Raw genomic sequence first — 23,046 nt, 5'->3', positions numbered from 1 at the left:
GGCTAGTTACTCCCAAATCCTGGCACAACCCACTAGAAAGCCAGTGGGCAGTGCCATTTTGCTGCCAGATGAAAGCATCCAGCCAGCTGGGGTGTGAGGTACCATGCTGGGGGAGCCCAGGGTGTCAGAGGGATGCTGAAAACCTGCTACTCAACCATTTGGAAGCAGAGAGGACAAGGAGGGAAGGAGGGGAGGAAAGAGAGAATAAACTTTACATCAGTTGTAATCAGCAGTCTTTTTCCATGCACTATATATTAAGTTAATGTATATTACAATCTCCTGTAATGGAAAAATACCACAGCTGATGTAGCCAGTAACACTTTTAAGAGCGCTTGACTCCTAAGTCATCCAGGTGCTTTTGACAGTGTTACCCTGGGTTGCCATAGGAACCCTAACAGTTTTCCCATCTGACTTCTCCATTAACACTGGGATTTATATTTAAATCGGTTTCCTTTTCCTTAGCAAGAAGAGGTGAGAAGCAAGCATGTATACAGGGGCAGGAGATGCTCCTCCGTGGATGTCTCCTGGTCATACCAAAAACAGCACCCAGGACCACAGTCAGTTGTGCTGAGACGCTGCTGGAGCAATAGTGCAAGCAGACCCCAACCTGCTGCAGATGGGGAAGGGCACAGCCCCACTGCACTGCTAGGAACCATCTGGGATGGTCCTCAGGTTGCCTCTGTTATGGGGTTCTCCCATGTTCCTATGCCAGCCTGTCCCACTCTTGCCTTCCCACAGGCAGCAGGACTGAGGGGCTCACAGGCTGAGCATCCCACGCAGCTCCTGGACAGAGGTGACAGGCAGGGAGCAGGTGAAGTTGCTGCAGATATAGGCAGTGGCTTTCCCATCCTTCCTCTCCAGGGATGCAAGGAAAGGCAGCTGGCGGTAGAGGAACCCAGTGTTGTCTCCATCTGCGACCATCAGCACCTGCCCAGAGAAGGAACTGTGAGAGCCAGAGAGCGCAGCCAGCTGGTCCTTCCTGCCCCATTGACATGCTGAGGGCTGGCAGTGTCCCCCCACACACTCTTACAAAATGGGGAGGGAATGGGGAGCTGAAGGGATCTACTCCAGCCCTCTGCCAGGGTCCCACAGTGGTCACATCCCTATAATGCCAGTGCAGGAAGAAGCATGATGGAGATGTGGCAGCTTTGCCTCCCTTAACCACACCGGACACTTGGCAGCCAGGATGAAGCATAGGGATTGGAACATCCCAGCCTAGCCAGCTCCTTGGGGACACCTACCCAGCCAAAGAACAGCCCCAGAAACAGCTGCAGCATTGCCCCATCCAACCTGCAGCCCAGTTCTTCCTGCTCTCCCCACACTTCCCAGAAAAACTCAGGCAGCAATGAGCAGTGGGTCAGGGGCTCTCCCGGCTGACACAGCAGCATCAGCCAGAGGTGATGACTGGGCTGCCAGGATAATTAGCTTTTCTGAAAGAGAAAATGTTTCTTAAAGCCTCAGGGCTTACAGGCTAATCAGGAGAAAGGCCAGGAGCTGGCAGTCAGCCACATGCTGATGCAGATGCAAAGGGTGAGCAAAAGGCTGTCCCTTCCCAAGGCACAGAGGAGACATCCTCCTGCTGGAGTATACAGCTCTCCCTTGCCCACCCCAATCCCAGTCCTGCATGTGTCTGCTGAGCATGGACACACTTGCAGCATGTCTCTACTACTCACACCAATGCCATCAAGGGATGCTGACACCAAATGCTGCCTCTCACAGCACACACATCTCCCATTATGGCACTGCTCACCTGGCACGCAGCATCCTCTACAGCAGGGCCAGCAGGAGACCCAGCACTGACATCCAGAGACACCCACACAGCCTCACTCATGCCTGGCAGGGGCTGCCTACACCCTTGTGTCCCCAGGGGGGCACCAAATCCCCAAGTCCCTGCCCTGGATAGTGGCTGCTGCAGTCCTGTCCTATCCCCCATCACCCCACATCTGCTTGACCCAGCTCTGGCTCAGCCTGTCTCCCTGCCTGCCTCCTGCTCGCCTCAATCTCCTCCCCCTTCACCTTTGTCTGGAATTAATTCCAGGAGTGATTAATTACCAATTCATGTCCAATCTGAAATTCATTATTCATTTTTCTCACAAGCTCCCCAAGGTCCTCTCACAGGACCAGGATGAAGGTGAGTGGCAGGCGAGTGCTCTGCAGCTGAGGAGATAATGGGATCCTTCATAATTACCCTAAAGACCATTAACAGGGCAAGGATCTATACCAGCAGCTGGGATCCAGCCCCAGAGCAGGGATCCAACCCTCTCTGCTCCCAGCACCAGGACACCCACAGGAACAGCTATCAGCATCACCCCTACTTGCATCCCCAAAGAGCTGCCTGAAGCAAAGGGCTAATCCAGACCCAGGGTCCATTTAAAATCACAACGTCAATGCAATTTTATCATCAGCATCTTGTTACAGCAAGGATTTCAGGGTGAGGTTTGTAAGGAATTAATTACTGGAACAACCTAATTAATTGTGCTCCTGCACACAAGCCTGGCCCCCAGCACCCTGCTGGCACAAAGGGAGGGGGGGGCACAGAGGACACAGGGATGTTCCTCCAACTCTGGCAAAGGCAGTTCCCAAATCAGCCATGTCCCTGGAGCAGGTGACCCAGGACTGCTCTGCTTAGGGCAGCTTCCCGAGGCAGCGAAGGAGATCTGAGGAGCAGCTGGAGGGGGATGGAGGCAGGTGGGAACAGGAGCATGCTCATGTCTGTGTGATGCAGCATGGAAAGAGTGACGGCTATTGGGAGGCAGTGGGCTGCTCCCAAAGGTAGTGCAACTCTCTGAGAAATAGGATTCTCCTCCCTTCCTCCCATCACCTCTGCAAGGGGAGGAGCCATTGCTACTGCCAGAGATCATGCTCCTACCACTCCTGCACACTCATGCTTGGGGAAGGGGGGGATATGTGTCCACAGGGCTATGTTCCTCTGGGGGAGAGCTTTTCCCTCCTGCCACAATTCTTCTTCCAGAAACAAACCCAAGCTGGAACAGCTTTGGCTTCATCCCATCATCACAATATGAGGAACACACAAGGGGCAAACAGAGCTGGACTCCCACCCTGCCTGCTGCCAGCTTCCAGCTGCAGCCTCTCACATGCCCCTCAAAGCATAGGTCCCCTGCAAGCAGCCCTGGCAAGCATGGTCATGGCTTCACTCCCCCATGGAAATATCCATCCAGAATACCCAGCCCTCATCTTCTCCCTTCCCCAGGGAATGCAAAAGCTTGGAGGAGAAAGATCCTCCCCTGGGGAAGGAGCATCCCCACCAGCCAGGCTTGTCACCAGGTTTGCAAAAGGGAACCAGACTGTAGGGAAGAAGAGGACATGGCTGTGCTATTTGTTCTGCTCAAGACCCCAAAACTGCCAGTGTGGGCTCAGGGGACCAAGGGCTGAACAGCTGTGGGCAGAGGGTTATTAACAGTGGTGCTGGGCTCCTGTTCCTGCAAACTGGGTCACCCAGTGTAATCCTTCAAAGGGACAGAGGACAAGTGTGGGAATAGAGGCCTCGCACACAAAATAGGGACCTGCATGGAACAAGAGTGCTGCTGGATGGGTGATGGCAGAGGAAGGACAGAGAGCTGTGTGCCCCACTCGTGCTCCTGGAATGTGTCCCTCCTCCTCCAATGCTGACATTAAACATCGCTGGGCACACAGGCAGAGGGTCAGGGTGACACCCCTGTGGGCTGAGCTAACAAGAGTACAGAGCAGAGGATTCTGTGCTGATGGCTCAGCCCTCCCCAGTTCATCCTAGCTGGGGTTACAGAGGCAAAGTGGTGCTTTGGCCTCAGCTCCCCAGATACTGATATTGAACACACCAGTCCCTGGCACTAGGACCCAATGGCCGGGGATGAATCCAATCCAAATACCAAGTCCCCTCACTTGCAGCCCTGTTCTATTTCCCTCAGCTCCACAGCTTTGCTGAGGTCAAAGCCATCATCCCCCAAGGCAGGGACGCTGCCCACCAAAGCTGATGGGCACCAGCTGCTGTGCTGCCCTTCCCTGCCAGCTCCAGATGCAGTCAACAACTCCAGCCCCTCTGTGGGATGCACTAATACATCTCAAAGCAGGGATGAGGACAAGCAGAGCCAGGCAGGAACCCCAAGACACAGCAACAGCTGCTGAATGGGAGAAGAGCTTTGGGAAAAGCCAGCCTCTCCCAGCTGGTGGTACCCAGAATTGGAGTGAGGCACTGCCTCATCCCTTCCAAGGATGCGAGAGTGTCTCCAGGCAGCAGGTGACCCAGATACTAACTGGGTCTGCACAGGACATGACACATCCACCTAGGCATGACACATTCACATCGGAATGAAAGGTTTCCCCTTGGGAAAGCACTGGGCTCAGGCTGAGAGCAGTGTAAACAGCCAGCAGCAATAACAACCACTGCTGCAGCTACTTCTGGGCTAGGCTGCCCGTGCTCTGTGCAGGGAGAAGGGTGCAGGGCTCAGCCATGGCCCTGTGGCTGTGCTTAGATATGAAAAGGACAGGATGCTTCCCAGAACAGAGGCAGAACAGGGGAGGATGGGTGCAACAGCTGCACTGAGAGAAAGGATGAAGCACCAGCTGTGCAGGCAGCAGAGACCAGGGAAAGGCTGGCAGGCAGGGAGCACTTCTACCTTGTTTGGGCTGAAGACAGAGTGGACACAATGCAGCATCTCTTTGGTGTCTTCTCCTTGGGGGTCCCCACAGATGATGATCTGTCCAGGGGGAGGGTGGGTGGCAGGAGGAAGAAAACAGAGCTGTGACCACACCCATGCCATTGCCAGCCCCACTTCCTACAGCAGGTCCTGCAGGGGACACTGAGCCCCAGCCCATACCTGTTTGAGGGTGTGATGGAAGACAGCGGTGGCCCGGACCATCTCTGGGAGGGTTATCGGGATCTTCTGCAACCTCTCTGAGAAGGCAGCCAAGATCTTGCCGGCTTTTTCCACCCAGTCCATATGACCAGAGTAACAAGCTGCTCGGAGCAGGTTTGTGACAGCGATAGAGTTAGGGGTGGGCTCTGCTCCATCTTGGTCTGCAAAGGACAACATCTGCCATCAGCCCAGGGCCTCACCATCATCTGCAATCAGCCCTGTCCTCCCACACCACAGTCCATGGAACACAGTGCCAGGTCCCTGAGCTCACCATCCTTGAGACGCAGGAGCAGGGAGGGATCGCTGGCCTCAGTGGAGAAATAAGCAAAGCCTTTAGGGTCCCAGAAGAGCTTGTCTTGCATGTGCTGGAGATGAAGGGCCCACTCCAGCCAGCCCTGCTCCAGCGAGGCTTCATACAGGTCAAAGAGTGCCTGGATGACAAAGACATAGTCCTCCAGGAAGCCCTGGATGGGCACAGCGCTGCAATGGCAGACAGGGGAGGAAAATCAGAATCTCTAAACTGAGCAGGTTAGAAATGTTCTCCAACCCAGCAAAGCCCTGCTTACTGGTCTCTAATAACCAAGGAGATGCTGCCAAGCAAAGCAATCGCTGTGGCCATCACACAACTCAGCCCCAGGGTTCTTTACAGGAGGAGAAGTTAGGGGAAGACACTTGCCAGCATGAAAGATGAAAGGTTTTGACCTCAATTCCTCCTCATTGGCTGGGGGAAACTAATCCTTCCTAAACTGCACTGGAGCGCTATACAAAACAAACAGCCTCCCTCCCTCCCTCTCAGTTCAGTCCTGCCTGGAAGAGAAGACAGATGGGGGACTGGGCAGCACCTGCAGGTGGCCAGTCAAGTCTGTGGAGTCTCTAAGACTCACCTCTGCTCCACCAAGTTGTGCTTGCCCTGATAGCAGCTCCGCAGTAGCCTCCCGCTGTCTGGGTCGAAAAGGTGTGTCCTCAGGAAAGCAGCTGCCTGTGCAGCCCTGCTCACATATCCCTGCTCGGCTAGGGCAGCCCCAGCCTGGGCAAAGCCCGAGATCATCAGCCCTGCAGAGGCAGAGACACCAGGACAGGTCGGGGGGGCACAAGGAACCAGTGAGAGGGTTACTGTCAGTCCTCTGAAGGAGGCTCAACGTGAAGCTCATCCTCCCTGATGCCAGCAGGTCAGGTCTTAGCTCTTCTGCTCAGTTCCAATCACTAATGAAGTCACTCACTGTCACCAAAGAGACGGGCAAAGTACTGTAAGGCCAGCAAGAGCTGAACCCTCATTTGTGGGCAGATACAGGGCTCAAGACTATTCCAGTTTGCAGGATAACTCCAGCCCATGCCAGCTCCAGACCGAAACACTCAAGAATTTACTGCTGGGAACAGAGCCGGGGGTCCTGAGGCAGGACCCCCAGACAGACATAGTGCTGTGATCCCTCAGCCATGCAGCAGTAGGGATGGGCTCTGTGCCCACCAGGGTCTTAGGTCCCCAACTCAGACCCCTTCCCCACAGCCCAGCCAGAAGAGCTGGACTGAGACAGGGGAAGTTTTGCTGCTCTCTGCTGGCAGCTGGGGAGGGAAATAAAGCCAGAACAGTATCCCGAAGCTCCCAAGGCTTGCAGGTGTGGGGCTGCTTCCACACAGCCCCTGATCACAGCCTACCCAGTGCCTCTGTGGGAGCTCCTCAGTCCCAGCAGGACCTGTTGCTTCCGTGCCCTGGCAGAGGTCCAGCCAAGGCATGTGTACCCAGAGCAGAGCTGCCTCTCACCATTCCATGCTGCCAGCATCTTGGTGTCCAGGTGTGGCCGTGGCCGCTGTGCCCGGGCTGAAGACAGTCTCTGTTGGCATTCCTGCAGCAGGGCACTCAGCCGGCCTGGCTTCAGCCCGAATTGGGCTGCCGTCAGCTCCGGGGGGCAGCGGACAATGAGGACATTCTTTCCCTTCAGCTCCTGATAGGGGTCCTGAAGGGAGAGGGAGACACGCTCCAGGAATGCCATCGGGCTTGGGAGGTGTTGGACTCTGAGTGTTTTGGGGTTGCTCTGCCATCTCTCCGTGCCTATGGATGCAGATCCCTCATCAGTGCTCCTGACACCGGGCAAGTCTCTGCTCTCCCTCACCTTCACAGGGTCCACGTTGCCAGCCTCTTCCACTCCATAGTGGTGCATGAAGACATCTCCCAAGGTTGTCCCCTCTGTGGCCCCCTCAACAGGATCAGAGAGGAGAGCCCGGAGCTCCTTGGCTGCCCACACACAGAAAGCTCCTTCTCGCTTCTCTCTGGATGTGGTGGTTGGGTAGGAGTCTGCATCTTCTGCACTATAGAAACCTCCTGCCTGGGAAAAGCACAACAGAAAGACCCTCCAGCTCCAGGACAGCACTTTCAGCCAGCTCCCCATCACTGAAAGGCTGGCAGTCTGGCTATTGAGCCTCAGTAGTGCTCCAGACTGAGCTCAGTTGGGATGGAAGGGAGGGAAAAACAACCACAAGCCACATCCCAGGGCAGGCTAAGTGCCTCCCTTTGGCTCAGCTAAGGGAAGAGCCTACCTGGTCACTCAGGTCACGTGAGACGTAGAGTAGAATGTCTCGGACAACATCAGCAAAGAATTCATCCCCAGAGATCTATGGAAGACACAGGGTGGACATCAGTGTTACATGGGTGGGAGGGGGCAAGAGACACAACAAGATATGGTGAGAGATTTCAACTTGAAGAATTGGCAAAGGAGCATTTGAAAGTCCAAGGATTTTAAATGAGGGATGGATTCAGAGTAAGACCTTCAACAGAAATCTACTATCAGTGAATACTGCATATCTACAAAGAGCAGTGGAGAGAAATGCTGGAGTTACACCGAGGTCAGAGGCAGCAGCATTGTCTGCTGACTTGCAAAGACCAGCCCAAAGGCTGTTTCCTCCCCCATTACACTCAAAGCCCCGGGGCTACACTGTCACGGGGTTTGTGCAGCACTTCTGGATAAACAACAGGAGATGAAGGGGAGCATTGGATTGCTCCATGTCCATGGGATGGGGAGTATCTTGGGAAACAGGCTTTGAAGCTGCTCCCCAAACTAGGCCAGTCCTTGCAGCCTGCAGGAGTGGGAGCCACACAGAGGGATGCCAAAGCTGTACCTGGAAGGCTCTGCTGTACATGGCTGCCAGCTGCCCCTGGTCATAGAGCATCTTCTCAAAGTGAGGGACATGCCAGTGCTGGTCGGTGGAGTAGCGGTGAAACCCCTGCAGAGACCATGTGAAGATGTCTCTACCCCACATCTCCACACCACACCTCCTGGCCATGACAGGGGCTTACCCCCAAAGATTTACTCCTACCTGACCAATGTGGTCATGGATGCCCCCATGGGCCATCATCTTGAGGGTGTGCAGAGCCATCTGCAGTGCCCGGGCACCTTCTGGAGTTGTTTGGTGCAGGGCCCAGTATGTGAACAGGAAATTCAAATTCACTGAAACACAGGAAGATAACAGGAGGCTGTGGGATAGGTTCTGCCCCCATGGTGCTGTCTGCCCTACAGCAGGTCTCAGCAGCAGAGACCAGACTGACCTGGGGTGGGGAACTTGGGAGATTTGGAAAAGCCACCATAGTCCTCATCATAGGATCTGGAGAGCTGCTGAAAACAGGTGTCCATCACCTCTTTGGCTGGTGGGGGTGACTCCTGGCCCTGCACACGGATCTCTGATGTGTGTCGCAATGCTTCCAGAATCCTCTGGCTGCTCTCCAACAGGGCATCTTTGTTCTCCTTCCACTAAGATGCAAGGGGAAAAAGATAGTTCTTCTTGCCTTGCACCAGTCCAAACTACACTTCCAGCTCCCAGTCACCCTCCCCAAATCATCTCAAACCACTTCTAACCAAGCCAAAGCTCTGGCTGGTTCTCTGGGTTACTCTTCCTCACAACTGAATCTCCCAACTCAGTTATCCTTCAATCCCAGACCAATTTCCTTGTGCTCCCTTTGGTTCAGCCCTGTCTGCCACACCATTCCTGCCCCACACCTGCTCTGCGATCTGGAGAAGCACAGTCCGAAAACCAACACGATGAACTCCATCCTCAGGAGGGAAATACGTTCCCCCAGCAAAGGGCTTGAGGTCTGGGGTCAGCCAGACACTCATGGGCCAACCACCTCCACCACTGGTGGCCTGAAAGACAAAATGCATGTGCACCAAGGTCACACAAGAGGCACCTGCTCTGTGCCCTTCCAGCACATCCAAGAGCCTCACTTGAGAGAGATGTGTGCTTCTGTCCACCCTTGAGACCCATCCAGACCACCCCTTATACTGGTTCTGCTTGCCTGAGGAACATGACAAAGAACAACACCCTGAGGGAGCTAGTCAAAGCCTCCTGGACCCTGCCCATGCCTCCCTCACCTGCACGAAGGTCATGTACACTTTGTCCACATCTGGCCGCTCCTCACGATCCACTTTGATGCATACAAAGTGCTCATTCATGATCTCCCCAATCTCCTTGCTCTTAAAGGACTCCTCCTCCATGACATGGCACCAGTGGCAGGTAGAGTAGCCAACTGCAAACAAGTTCAGGTGGGTGAGGAATGGTCCTTTGTAGGGAGCAGGAAACACATGATAGGGAGAACACTCAGAGATGGGGACCCTTGCTACGGGCAACAGCTGCTGCCTCCCTGGACAAGAGATGGAGGAGAAAAGTCTCCTGAACTTTACAGCTCTTGATCCTAAAACCAGGCCAAGGACTCTGATCCTGCATGTAGCCCATTTTCAGAGAGAGCTACTCCAGCACGTGGTCCTCTCTTGCTTGGTGGTCATCCATACCTATGTGGCTACTCACACACCAGCTCAGGATGCAGCTCAGCTTATCTGATCATCTACAGACCAACCAACATGTAAGGATGTGAAATATGCCTTGTTTCTGGTTACCTGACAGGAATATCAGCTTGTTTTCTGTCTTTGCTTTATCAAAGGCTTCCTGACCCCAAGGGTACCTGTGGGGGGAAGACAAGAGTCCCTCAGCCCCATGGGCACAAGGAGAGAAGAAGGAGGAGGAGGGAGGGGAAAGGCTCCCCGTTGCTCTTACCAATCTACAGGGTTGTGGGCATGCTGCAGGAGGTACGGGGACTTTTCGTTAATCAGGCGGTTGGTGTGACGAGGGACGCTGGGGGGGCCGGGTATCCCCACTGTGGACATGGCTGCGATCCCCGTTAGAAATGTGCACCTGTGACACCAAGCAGGATCAGGGGTTCCCTGCTTACCACAACAAAGCTCAGCCTCTGGACAGAGCCATGATAGACCAGAGCATCAGCATCACCACCCCAGGTCCTGCTGTGCTCCAGGACAGGGTGCTGTTCCCCATGCCGAGGGGAACAGTCTCAGCCCCACGTAGCTCTGCTGGGGCTCAGTCCACCCCAATCCCCCCTAGGACATTCTTCCCACTCACAAGAGTCCTTCCCACTCACTGGTCCTTCCCACTCACTGGAGGCTCAGAGGAGGTTGCTCTCCAGTTTGGCACACCCCACCCATGGTGGGGTGAAGGCCATTCCCAGAGCCGCCTCCCACCAGCACACTTTGGGGGCGCACTCAACAGCTGTAAATGCAGGAGCAGCATCTGCGGGACTTGACCTGTGTGTCCCCAAGGAGAACAACCCCTCAGAGAGGAAAAGCCCCTCACATGGGGGGGATGTGGGCAGGAGGGGCACAGGGGGCCCTCTTTATGGTGAGGGGAGTGAGGGGCAGGAGAGGACCAGGGAGACTCCTCTGCTGCTGGGCAGATGCGGGGTTTGGGTATGGGGATGCAGGAGGGATGCAGGAGGTGGGAAAGGGGTGCAGAACGCGGGTACAGAATATGTGAAGTCGTGCAGGGGCTGCGATAGTGCGAAGATTTAGGGAGGATACAGGGGGATGAAGAGGGATATGGGGAGGATGTCGGGGAAGGCAGGAGAAGGGTACAGGTGCGAAAAGGTTATATGAGGGACTCAGGAAAGTGCAGGGAGAATCTAGAGGAGATGCAGAAGGGATACAAGGCGTTGCAGGAGAATTCAGGGGACGTGGGCGCTGCAGCGAGAACGCAGGGAGCACAGGAGAGGTGCGGGGAGGATTCTCGGAGTGGCGGGGACGCGGCGACGGCGCAGCGGCGCTGGCGGGGCGCGCAGCCACCGCACCTAGGGCCGGACCCGGCCCCCCGGCCCCTCCAGTACCTGCGGGCGCAGCGCAGCGACGCCGCCAACATGGCGGCGGCTCCCCGAGCCCCGCCCGTAACCGGCCCTGGCCGCGGCCCCGCTGTCACCGCCCTCCTTCGTCACCGCCCTCCTTCGTCACCGGCTCGGCCCCGCCCCTGAGGCGCAGCCTCGCCCCCACTGGGACCCCGCCCCTCCTGGTCCCGGTCCCGCCCCGTTACCGGCCCACACCCGTTACCGCCCCGCGCCGCACACCCTTGTAGCTCAGCGCACTTTATTGTCGCACGGGGCACTCACAGGCGCACACTAGATTGCTCAGCGCAGTTTATTGTCGCACGGGCTCCCGCAGCCGCCGCCGCCATCGCAGCGCCCAACCAGCGCTGCCCCCGCCCCTGGAGCGGCGCCCAGCAGCGGGCGGAGGGCGGTGGCGGCGGGACGGGGGTGAGGGGAAGCAGCCAAGGGAGGGCGAACCCCGCGGGGTGGGAGGACCCGCGGCTTCCACCCCCGGCCCTGCGCTGCCCCAGATCCCCGTAGTTCTGGGGCAAAGCCCCACCACGCCGGGGGTCCATCCAGCAATCGGGCTCCGTGCACCCGCCCGGTCCACGGAGCGGAGCCCCCGCACCACAGCCCCTTCGTAAGGCCTCCGCCATGGCCCCTCACAGGGGAAGGGGGTTCCCTCCTGCCCGTCAAGCACCGGAGCTCATGCCGGCTGCCCCCCAACCAGCCCCACCGTAGCCCCCCACACTGACCCTCGCAAGGGAAGCGGTCCCCTGTTGCCCATCAAGCACGGGGGCTCATGCTGGCTGCCCCCCATAGTGGGCATGGGGAGGGGGCTGCGTGGGGGCACCCTCCCATGCAGCTTAGCAAACCCCCAAGTCTTGGTGGAAGGAAAGATCGGAGGGATTGTAACATCTGGGGAGGGGGTCCACATGTCCAGATGTCCAGACGGTTCAGAGGAACGGGTTGAGCCCCCCAGGTGTGGACGGCGGGGCTGGGGGGCCGCTCAGCGGCAGTAAAGGCTGCGGCAAGGTGCTGGGGAGTTCGGGGAAGGTGCCAGCCTGTGGAAAGGCACTGGCAGAGGCAGGGAGGGCAGCGGTGGCAGCGGGGACGCTGCTGAGGGGCAGCGGCAGGGATGCGCTGTAGGTCATGGAGTTGACAGGGTGGCCAGTGGGCAGGCCGGGCACTGGCGAACTGGTCCGCATCTGGTTCAGCGTCGGCTTGGGCTGCTCGGAGAGGCTGAAGGGGTTGGTGGGGGACGGCGTGCTCAGACCTGGCAAGAAGATGGGACATGTCAGGACAGCCAGGCCTCTTCCAGCACTTCTCCTCCTCTTTCTCCCCCACCCACCACCTGCCCAGCACAGAGAAGCCCCTGGCCAGCAGCCCTGCAGCACCTACCCGAGAGAAAGGGGTTGCGGGTCTTGGAGGCCGGAGTAGGTGCGACCAGGGAGTCCAGGTTGACCAGGGAGGAGGCGGCAGGGCCAAGGAAGGCCTCGGGGGTTTTACAGTCCTTCCGATCCTTGCTGGATTCAGGCAGGGAGTCAGCCAGGTTGGCAAGGTCAAAGCTCTTTGCCCCATCCTGCCTGGTGCTGGGGAACAGCTCGCCAAAGGGGTCAGGCTCTGAGATGGAGGGAGGGGAGTTGAGACACATGAGCCAGCTGGGAGACACCAAGGGTGACAGCATTCTCCCTTGTCACTGCACAGGGTGGCTGACAACACATCTCACCCCAGGTCACAGCATGACACAGTGGGGCTGAGCCTGCAGCATAGCTGCCCAAGTATCCCCCAAGCCACCATGGGAGACAGCAGAGTTAGGGACGTGGGTACAAGCAGAGACTTGGGCTGCTCCCTCAGCTATGGGGCAGACTGAGGCCACAGCACGTGCCCATGGAAACAAGATTTCCCCACAGCAGCAAGCAACTACACACAACCTGGCCAGCCCTAGAACTGCCTCCCTGCCACAGACAGGCACAGGTCACCACCTGCCCACTCCCAGCTCTTACCCACAGGGCTGCTGGACTTGGCCAAGGAGGTCGGCTGCGAGGGCTCCTGCTCCGGCGGCTCGGGCGGCTTTGCAAACGGGTCAAAAGCATTCCCCCCTGGAGCTGGGGGGAAGAGGGGACACTCAAGGAGGGGAGCAAGCAGGGAGGTGGGAGGCAGGAGATGGAAGGGCAGGAGAGAGGCAGGGGTGGCTGCCTGCAAGGAGACAGAGAAGAGGGGATGCAGTGTAGGGCATAGGGTTGGGAGTCAGGAATGTGAACTAGGGAAGGCTTAGATGAGCTAGATCATTGGATCATTGCAGACCAAGACACCCCTACTGCTCGCGGCCATTACCCCGTAACAATCAGGTCCCTTTCCCAGCCCCAGCAGGGACAGGTGGAGGGGACAGGTCTACAGGTACAAGTACTGGCCCCCAGACCAGGTTCTGCAACCCTCACTGGGGGCAACACATGCAGTACCCGCATGGGGCTAGAGGAAACACCCAGGAGGAACTGAGAGTGACACTGAGCTTTGAAACACAGGCTTGCTCCTACAACTGTGTCCCCATCTGCAACATGGAACCTGCGACCAGCAACAGTCCTGTCTAGTCCTGGAAGGGTGTACAGGGGTCATTTGGGTTGAGCAAGTAGGTATCACTAATGGGACACAGCATCACCCCACTGTTGGAGGGCTGTGAGGCTCCCACATGGGATGGCTCTGTTAACTGCCATGTTAATTAAAGCAGCCTATTCTGTACAAAGATAAAGCCTAAAGGTTCCTTGAAGTCTTCAGGATGCTGAGGGGTGAGCAGAGGTCCTGCTGAGGGTCAGGAGGGTAGGGAAGGGGTGCTTGGGGAGCTGGTTGAAGGAGGAAGGGGGGAGAACCCAGAGATGCCCACTTGCAGGAGGGTAGTGATGGTCAAGGCTGTCCTCAATCCTCAGCAAAGCCAAAAGGTCCACTGAGCCTCTTACCAGGGTTTGGAGGCTGCTCAGGCACAGCAGCCCAAGGGTCAGAAGCTGGTGTAGAACTGGAGCCCTGGGGGGCTGGGGGGGATGCTGTTCCCCAGGGGTCTGCAGGAGGGAAGCCAGAAGACATCGGTGCCTTCCCCCAGGGGTCAGAGGCTGCAGTGGTGCTGGGGGGAAAGTCCCAGGGCCCAGCAGAGGTTTGCTGGGATGAGACGCTCGCCTGGGAGAGGGGCTCCCCACTGGGGTCTGGGACTGGCACCCAGGGATCCGCTGCACCGGTCCAGGCAGAGGCCACTGGCTCCACTTTGGGTTTCATATCTGGAAAAAAAGGGAAACTCTGGGAGAAGGGAACAATGCAGAGCACAGAAGAATGCTGAGTGGTGGGTATGTGGCCAGGAGACCATGGCTTCCAGCAGTACCACCTAGGAGTGTAATGGAGTAGGCACCAGAGGGAGAAGAAGGCAGAGGTCCTCACTTCTTGATCTTCTGGGGAGGAACAGAGGCAAGGGACAACTTTCTGCCACTGTCCCAAATTTTGGCAGCCTGCAAGTTGTCCTCACCTGGCATATCCCATGGGTCAGCAGATGTGTGGCTGGAGGGGGCTGGCACCGGCCCAAATATATCTGCCAGCTCCAGAATAGAGGACTGCAGACAGGAAGGGAATAAAGAGGTGAGAGGAGCATGGGGCAGACCTGCAGGATCACCCCTGTGTGGCCACCCAGCCTCCAGTGCTGTACCTGGCTTTTCTTCATCTTATCTTCTTCTTGCTCTTCGCCCCTGCCTGGGGGAGTCTCCTCCACAGGTCTCTGCTGCAGGGAGTTCTCCCCTTGCCAGGTCCTCACTTCCTGTGGGGACAAGGGATGGGGCCCATGAGCTCAGCAACCCTGCAGACAGCACCTTCTCCAGGAGACACCCCGAGCACAGGAGCTGCCACCCAAAAAGTCCCAGCATCTGAGCAGACAGCTCCTCCAGGGTGGAGCCCCCCCCAGGAGAGCACTCAGCAGACAGCCCGGAGCAGCGAAAGCAAAGCGGGCACCAGAGCGAGGTGATGTTTTGGGCTCTGGTGCCACAGAGAGAAGACCAAGTGCAAGGAGAACGGAGCGCCAGGACTGCAGGACACAGGTACCTTCTCGTGCTCCTCTTTGCTCAACGCGAGCGCGAGCTGCAATTGCCTTTCTTCGTCTGTACTGGAAAGTGGAGGAAGTGGCTTCTGGCAACAGAGGAAATTGGGTGACATTTCAGCTTGCCCTCAGCTCGCAAGACTGCTTGGATGTTGTCCCTCTCCTTGCCACCGCCATTCCAGCAGCTCCTTGCCTGCCTGCACAGCATCTGTGCCCTTCCAGCTGGCCTTGCCTGCAGACCCCCAGCCCAGTGTCCCTATGCTCTCTAACCAGCTCCTGCTCAGGTTCCCTACAGTCCCTGCCCAGCTCCTTCCCCGATCCCATCACCTGCCGCTGTATTAAGCCTGGGATGACCCTAAATTAGGCAGTCAGCATCTCCCCTGGGAGGTTTTTGGGGACCCTGATGCAGTCAGTGAAGGAGAGGAGATGAGTAAGGCATCCTCTTGCCCTGGCAGCCTGCCGAGGAAGATGGTTTGTGACACTGACCAGCCTCAGTTTGGGATTCCTGCCAGCCCCACACCTAGACCTGCACAGACTTTGGGGAGAGGCTGTCCCTGTACCACCATGGTGGCCCTGATCACTGCCCCATGACACTTTTCCAGCAGTGTGGGGACTCATGGGGGCTGGGAATGGGTACCCTGATGCAGGTGTACGTGTGTCAACACCCTTAAATGTGTGCAGGTGACTGTGCAGCCCAGATGGACTGTAACAAAAAGGCAACACTTTCCAGAGAGTGTTTCTACAGTGCTCATTGGAGCAGTGTGAGTAGGCTATAAATACTCAAATTCCAGGACAAAAATTGGGATATACACCCTGCTCTGCCTCCAAAAGAGCCTCCAATGGGCAGGAAAGACTGGCAGCACAAGCACCATCTCCAGAGCACATCCCCTGCCCTGGCAGTACTGAGCTCATGGTGCTGGGTGCCAGCTTCAGGGGATGCCCACTGGTCCAGCCATGCAGCTCCTTGGTCCCTATGTCCCTCTGATTTTGTGTACTGGCTGTACCCACAGGCTCATGCATGCCATGCTAGCTAGTTGCTGGTGAGCAAATAATCCATTCTTGGTGGAAAAGAGGCCAGCAGACAGGAGAAGGGACAACCTGAGGTGGCTTCACACTGGGCACAACATCTCACTTGCTTGATTCCTCTTGGGGCTGTTTCCCAGTGCTCCTTCTAGCCCAGTTTGAAAGGACCAGACAGTGGGAGGGAGCACCTGTGTGCAGTGAGCCCCCAGCCCTGGGGATGCTGCTGGCTCTGCACCCACACAAACTGCTGGGCAAGGCTTTTCCTCCTAAAACTTCTGTGGGTAGGCAAGAGGAATGGAGGAGCTTAGACCAAAAGTCCTTGGCAGAGGAGGACAGCCAGGTTGGGGGGGCTGGGCTTTGGGCTAAATCCAGAAGACCCCCCAAGTTCACCCTGGGGTCTGGGAGGCTGGACAGATCCCAGCCTGGTGCTGTCCTCTCTAATATGAGAACAGGGTGCAGGGGCAGCCCATGCCTCCCTCTGCCCGCTGGTGATTTTGGATGCCAGACACAATGCGAGCAGCCTGGTACAGTTGCAGGTACATGCACCAGCCTCAGGCAGCCCCCAAAAATCCTGCCTCTTCCCAGAGAACTGACCCACTGTGTTCACAGATAAGGCAAGGTACAGGGAGATGCCTCATGCCCCAGGACAGGCAGGGCCACTCTACCTTCTCTGCCTCTTCCCGACTCATGGCCAGTGCCAGCTGCAGCTGCAGCTCCTCCTCTCCTGTCGTCTGGGGCCGCGCTTGCTCCAGGTCAGAGGCAAACCGTGGGGATGAGGATGATGCTGGGAGATAAAAGAGGAAAAGGGGAAGGAGTGGCATCAGGACTGAGGAATTTTGGGAAACACCTCAGCAGTTTCCAGGCCTCCGTCCCAATGCCCAGGCTCCCCAGGAGATGTAGCCACACATTAGAGCTCCCTAGCTCAAACAAGCCATGAGTTTAGGGCTGGAAGTCCCACCAGCTGCCACTGCTGCTGGGGTCCACCACTGGCCCAGCCAAATCTCTGCCCTGTGGTGCAGGATGGGCTTCACCATCACCATCCCAAAAGATGCAGAAGAATGACAGGCACCAAGCAGGTGCAAACCAAATGCAACACCTGCCTCCCCTGAGAGAGCTTGAGTGAGCCACCAGTAACACTCACAGTTGAATGAGGAGGGTGAGCCCCGTGCCCGGCTGTAATCTTCACTGTAGGGTGATGCCCGGCGGCCGTAGGTGACCTGGTGGCTGCCACTGCCCATGCCCTCCAGGGCCATGCGCTCCTTGGTCTGCAGCGCATGCGCCCGTTCCTGCTTCAGCCGCTCCTCGTCCTTCAGCAGCGACATCACCTGCTTCACCTTCTCCCGGATATTGATGCCCTGGTCCTTGCCATCACGGTCCACATACTGGAAGTCCTTCAGAGTCTGGATGGTGTAGAGGTTCTCCCGGCACTGGTGGGTCACCTTCTCGGAGCCAGTTTTGATGAGGTAGTCCAGGAGGGTGAGGGCTTTGTAGACGTGACGCCAGTTCTTGCCGCTATCATTCAGCCGCCGCCAGATCATGCCCATGACCTCGGCGAAAGCCACTGTGTTGAAGGTGAGGTCGGCGATCTCTGACATCAGGGAGCTAGGAGGACCCCAGGGATCATTGGAGGTGGCCTCCCGCACCTTGATCTCTGCCTCTGAATAGTTGTGCACAATGTTCTTCACCTGCCGACGCAGCGCCGAGGTTGTCATGGCTGTGTGATGCTGGAGACCTGCTGGTGGCAGGCAGGAAGAGTGGAGAAGGGATGAGTGAGCACGGCCACAGCCTCACCAGCGCCTGCAGCAGGGAACAGTGACACAGAGATCTCAGCATCAGCCCAACCACCAAGACCCATCCCCAGAGTCCTCAGCTGGCACCAGGGACATGTCTCAAGGTGGATGTGACCATTATAGGGGCATCAGGTGCACCCTGCCAGGCTGCCACGACTCACCAACTCAGACACACAGGATGCTCAAGAGGAAAAGAAATCGCATGGCAAGTGATACCCAGAATTGCCGAGCCACCACAAATTTTGACTCTGGATTAAGCAACATTTGGAGATTCTACCCTGCACTTCTGCTTCTAAAAGTAATCATCTGAAAATGGCAGCTCCCTCCTCCAGATCCTGTCTGCCTCAGCTCCACTGTCCTGGCAAAGCTGATTTCAGACCCTCCCAGCCCTTGTGCAGCCAGGAGTTCCCCTGTACACCCAGATGCACTACCTGCAGCTGCACGCAGCCCTGCTTGTCCCAGTTGTCAACCCAAGGCTCTCAGTGCTGTCAAGGCTGCATCGTGCAAACCCAAAACCTCATCATGAGTCAGAGAGTCAGAGCCTATAACTCACTAGTGCTGGCAGCTGCTCAGGCAGGTTTTCCCAGCAAATTCAGTAATTTTGCTCCCACGAGAGGCTGGAGAATTCAGGATGCTAACAGCCAGTGCCAGGTTAGCCAGCAGGATGGGTAATGCAATGCCCCTCTCACCAAAACCCTGAGTTGAGCTTCCTCTGGGCCTAGACGCAGGGGCTGCAGGGGTTGGCATGGCCAGGAACTGCCCTGGCACCTCCCCACAGGCAATTCCTGTCCTTGGGATGCACCGCACTGACACAGATGCAGTGACGTGGGGCAGGCTGGACCTGTCCTCACATGAGTCCATCACAACCCTGTGCCCTGCTCCATACTGGTCCTAAATCCTCACCTTCTCCCTGCATGGTGAGAAGACACTGTTCACCCTCATTTTGTCAGAGGGCCAAGCTGAGGGAGAGGCAGAGGCTGCCTGGTGCTGCCTTGCCCTCAGCAGGGCTGCACCACAGGAGTGGGGAGCTGAGCTGCTCCCAGAGCCCTCACTGCAGCTGTGACAAAACTCATTGGCAATTTTTCCCCCATCTAAGATAACACATGTGAGCAGAGAAATATCTCCCACACACAGCAGTCTGCAGACAGTGGTTATCAGTGTCCATTTCATCACCCACCTCGAGTTCCAGTACCTCCCTGGACTGCAGCTACTGCACCATATCCAGCCCTTTCCCAGCTCAGGATACCATTGAAGCTGGGCCAGGGCCATGCTGATGTGCCCACAAGCCATGCACGGCACCCACCACGGTCCCACACAACCCGCGCAACCAGTCCAGCACCTCCTGCTCCTGTGGGCCAGCAGCCAGGCACCCCACAGTTCTGCTAGCAACATCTCCCATGAGTCAGAGAGGAGCCTGGCACCACCATGCTCGTGGGCAGACGAAGTTTCTCTTGAGTTGGATCCCTGCACCGATTCCCTTTTGCAATGCAGCCTGTCAGCGCAGACTTTGGATCCTGCCGGGAGAGCCCATGGTGCAGTTGGCCAGGCCACTGCCCACCTGGCACGGAAACGCCTCCAGGACAAGGGCAGCAACACAGCAACATCCTCCAGGACTTGGCTCCATGCTTTGCTTTCCACCAACACCCAGGTGGAGATAAAGTCACATTCTCCAAAGGTGTCACCAGCCTCGAAAGCACCAGCAAGCACACTGGCAGTCCGAGGAGGAGGCAGGATGGTTCCTTCTGCCTCCAACAGGTTTCCTAGTTGGACAAACCCCAAGGTCCAGTGACAGGCTCCCAGCATTGCTCATCCTGGCCAGAAACCTGATCCCAGCTGGACTTTGCCCACCATGAGATGGCCTGGGAAGTCTGAATGGAAAGAGATGGGAAGCATGGGCTGGGGCAGGGATGAGAGGAACGTAATCAGGGCTGGAGCTGCCAGCGGGGTTTAGAGCTGCGGGTTTATCAAACACAATATCTTCCCCCCCCCCCGCAACGTCCCTGGAATATAAAGGGAGTGAAACAGAAGCCGTGTGGGAGATAAGGCGGCAGCACCCAGAAGCTCATATGGAATTACTGCAGTGACCTTGACCAAAAGTGGTCAGGTGGGAGAAGGACACGCCTGCGGGGCTAGGTCCCCATCGCCCACGGGCCGGCGCAGGGGGCTGCGGGGGCGGCGCGGGAGCGGCGGGGGGCGAGGAGGAACGGCCTGCAGGGGGAGCGGTAGGGATGGGGGGGATGCGGGGGGGGCAAAAGGGGCCGGCGAGGGGAGGGGGGCCGGGACGGGGATTTACAGCTCCATCCTTAATCAGGTGCAGGGCTGAGAGGAGCAGCGACCGCCATGGGGGAAGCAGCAGGGAACGGCTGCGCAGCGCCCTCCGCCGCGCCGCTGGCTCCCGCACCCGCCCGGCTCCCGCTCCCGCAGCCGCAGCGGGGGCCCGAGCCTGGCCCAGGAGGCATCCCAGCACCGAGCTGCCCGCCGGGGCTCGGCATCCCCCGCAGCCCGCGATGCTCCAGCGTCCAGAACCTTCCTCCTCCTCCCCCCGCACGGCAGCGCGGTGCCAGGAGCGCGCAGCCCCAGTTACCTGCGCGGTGCTGCCGCCGCCGCCGGTGAGCGCGGGCTGGAGGCGGCCGCAGCCGCCCGCTCCTGCTGCGCGCCGCCGAGTTGCCGGGCTGGCTGGGCAGGTCCCGGCTTAACCCCTTTGGGGCCGCCCGGGCATCGGCAGAGGCACTCAGGCCCGCCCCCGGTGCGGTGCGGCGCAGCGCGGTGCGGTACCGGCCGCGGGGGATGCGGCGCCGAGCCCCAGCTCCGCCGCATGCGGGAGGCGGGGATGCTGTAAATGCTCAGTCACTGCCCCTTCTCTGGCAGCCAGCCAGGCGCTGCTCGCTGCCGCCTGCCTGCCTGTATTCCTTTTTTTTTTTTTTTTCCTTCCCCCTCATTATTTTTAGACAGAAATCCACGTCCCCAGGCGCGGAAGAAGCTCCGAGGGATGCCGACCCTCCCCACCACTCAGCTCCCCCTCTGCTACCCAAGGCCACGCTCGCAATTTGGGTTAATTTTTTTTTTCCTTTTGCTAGAATCTAAATTTGGAGCGGGTTCTTCCCCTGCTCTGAACAGCTCCCGGAGCCTGGCTGGGGGAAGAGAGAGAGGCATCAGATGACATGACAAAATAAGTCATGTCTCTCGATCATTTCAATGCCACCCCCTCTCTCTCGGCCTCTGCCTTCCATTTTAATCACTGACAGCCCTTCAAGTATTATGGATATATATAATCTTTTTAATATCATTGACATTTTTCACGATGGAAGACATCTCAGGGGTGCTGAGATGTTCTGGGGTGGGAGGGGGCTTGTGCCTTCCTGCCGCTGCTTCCACCAGCCACACAAAGTGCTGAGCTGAGATCCATCTTGCCCCAGGGTCCTGCCTTGGGTTTCGGAGGAGGCCGTGTGCCTCTGGGGGCTTTGCAGATCTCAGCAGCCTGACATTCCCAACAGGCTCTGTCCGTGGAGGCTGAATAAGCATCTAGTCCCACTCCCAGCTGTAGTGTGGGAAAAGAGCATATCCATCATCCAAACCCTCTGCAGGTCAGCCCAGAGAACATCCCAGCTGAGGAAGTGGCAGGCATTCTTCATGGCAGCCCAAGCTCCAAGCTTTTCTCTTCCTTCATTCCCAATGCTCCTGCTTCACTGTGTCAGATGGTAAGGTAGACAGCTTGCCTTTCTTCAGGCAGTGATTTTTTTATGAGCAAAGTGAACCTCTCTATGGGGAAAACACCCAAGGAGTTGTTTTTGGAGCTGTACAAATGTGGAGTTTCTTTGCTGGGGGACCGAAAACCCCACCATGGGTATAGGACCCAGCAAAGCACTGCTTGCCCTCAGCAGAGCCTGGCTGCTCACCCAGACCCCCTCTGCCATTGGAAATGTACTGTCATCTTCTGCTTGCGGCATTTTCCTGCAATTCCTTCTCTTCCCATCCTCTCTGGTGGTGATGTTGTCTTCAGGCCCCACTCACATGATGGGTTTGGAATGCAACTCCCAAGGCCAGGAAGGTTACTCACCTTGGTTATTTAGCAAACACAACACAAATTATTAACACTAACACAAATAATGGCCACACTTGGGAGAGGAGAAGGAATAAGTTCCTTGCCTGGCTGCAAGGACTCAGCCTTATAGTATTCTGTAGAGTGCAGGGCTGACAGCCCTGAAGGTCTCCTTACTAAGGACAGAGCCCACATCTCACACTAGGCCTGTAAATAAGAGGTATATGTTTATAAAGCTATCTGTGGAAGCCACCTCTAATTCCACTGCAGTTCCTGTTCTGTTATTTCCACAAATCAATGCAAAAGGGAAAATAAAAATAAAAAAAGAGCAGCTGGCTCACAAAAAGCTGTAGCAGCCAGACAGCAGAATACCACAGTTGTTGGCCCAGCACATCCCTTCCTGAATGCTCCTTGTACCTTGTCCCCTGAGGACAGTCTTGTCCAAGGCTGGAAGAGGCAGTGGCAATAATTATGACAAAATATTATGACAAGAAATTAGACTATTTACAGGTTTGTTCTCCTTTGCAGAACTTCTATGCTGCCCACCTGCCTCTGCTACCAGTCTCCTCCCTGGAAGGGAAGATGCCAGCACAGGACATTCTTCCATTGTACGTGACTGATGTAAAACTTTCATCTACCCAGTGTTGTATTAACAGATTTTCCTGTGGGTAGATGAACACATGGAGTCTGGTTTCAATAGGCTGGACTGAAGATATGGATCCATGGAGACATGGATGGGCTTTGCCATCCTTTAAGGTAAAACTACCAAATGAAAGGATTCCTGCCTCTTCAACAATCATGTGTCCTCTAGAACATGAGACTCCCTCTCTCCTAGAAACAGATGGCTTGTACAGTTTGAGTTGGGCAGATTCATAAAGCTGATAACCATCTCCAGGGAGGCAGGAGCAATTGTCAGAGCCTGTGAGATACACCCCAACTTCAGGCCTTTTTCCCCCTAATTCTCAAAATGTTGCTGAAATTCTCACTCCAGGAATGCTGAGCAGAGACATTCCCTTTATGGGTCTGTGCCCACTAAGCCAGAGGAGGCTCCAGCTGCTACAGAAGCCAAAATGCTTCCCCACACCCCACTAAGAGAAAATACCTCAAAAGATGAGGAGCCTCACCTGGCCAGTGAAAAAAAACAA

The 23,046-nt window shown here is 56.8% G+C and overlaps 2 protein-coding genes across 8 annotated transcripts; both read right to left on the bottom strand.

The window, feature by feature from the left end:
• Nucleotides 1-232: 232 nt before the first annotated feature.
• On the bottom strand, nt 233-11,108 carry SPATA20 (spermatogenesis associated 20). 4 transcript variants are annotated; one of them, XM_053960101.1, is made up of 16 exons: nt 11,008-11,108; nt 9,891-10,028; nt 9,734-9,798; nt 9,212-9,366; nt 8,840-8,983; nt 8,392-8,593; nt 8,163-8,293; nt 7,965-8,069; nt 7,386-7,460; nt 6,962-7,174; nt 6,613-6,805; nt 5,738-5,906; nt 5,125-5,333; nt 4,815-5,014; nt 4,614-4,736; nt 233-927 (listed from the first exon to the last, which is right to left on the bottom strand). In XM_053960101.1, exons 1-16 carry the CDS (start codon nt 11,037-11,039, stop codon nt 757-759), a joined length of 2,325 nt encoding a protein of 774 aa, XP_053816076.1. In that variant the 5' UTR covers nt 11,040-11,108; the 3' UTR covers nt 233-756. The 4 variants fall into 4 exon arrangements, with proteins under 4 accessions (XP_053816076.1, XP_053816078.1, XP_053816075.1 ...); XM_053960103.1 differs by having other exon boundaries at nt 4,614-4,694; XM_053960100.1 differs by lacking the exon at nt 11,008-11,108 and adding an exon at nt 10,287-10,936.
• Nucleotides 11,109-11,293: 185 nt separating this feature from the next.
• EPN3 (epsin 3) lies at nt 11,294-20,701 on the bottom strand. 4 transcript variants are annotated; one of them, XM_053960045.1, is made up of 10 exons: nt 20,447-20,700; nt 17,214-17,869; nt 16,738-16,856; nt 15,055-15,138; nt 14,666-14,773; nt 14,489-14,573; nt 13,935-14,246; nt 12,987-13,088; nt 12,382-12,603; nt 11,294-12,256 (listed from the first exon to the last, which is right to left on the bottom strand). In XM_053960045.1, the coding sequence occupies exons 2-10, from the start codon at nt 17,782-17,784 to the stop codon at nt 11,937-11,939; spliced, it is 1,923 nt and encodes a 640-aa protein (XP_053816020.1). In that variant the 5' UTR covers nt 17,785-17,869; nt 20,447-20,700; the 3' UTR covers nt 11,294-11,936. The 4 variants fall into 4 exon arrangements, with proteins under 4 accessions (XP_053816020.1, XP_053816021.1, XP_053816023.1 ...); XM_053960046.1 differs by lacking the exon at nt 20,447-20,700 and adding an exon at nt 19,040-19,061; XM_053960048.1 differs by lacking the exon at nt 12,987-13,088 and having other exon boundaries at nt 20,447-20,701.
• Nucleotides 20,702-23,046: the final 2,345 nt, after the last annotated feature.

Source organism: Vidua chalybeata, chromosome 19, assembly GCF_026979565.1.
Source record: "Vidua chalybeata isolate OUT-0048 chromosome 19, bVidCha1 merged haplotype, whole genome shotgun sequence".
Taxonomy (NCBI): domain Eukaryota; kingdom Metazoa; phylum Chordata; class Aves; order Passeriformes; family Viduidae; genus Vidua; species Vidua chalybeata.
The sequence above is the reverse complement of the archived record's forward strand: the minus strand, read 5'-3'. Positions and strand labels throughout refer to the sequence as shown.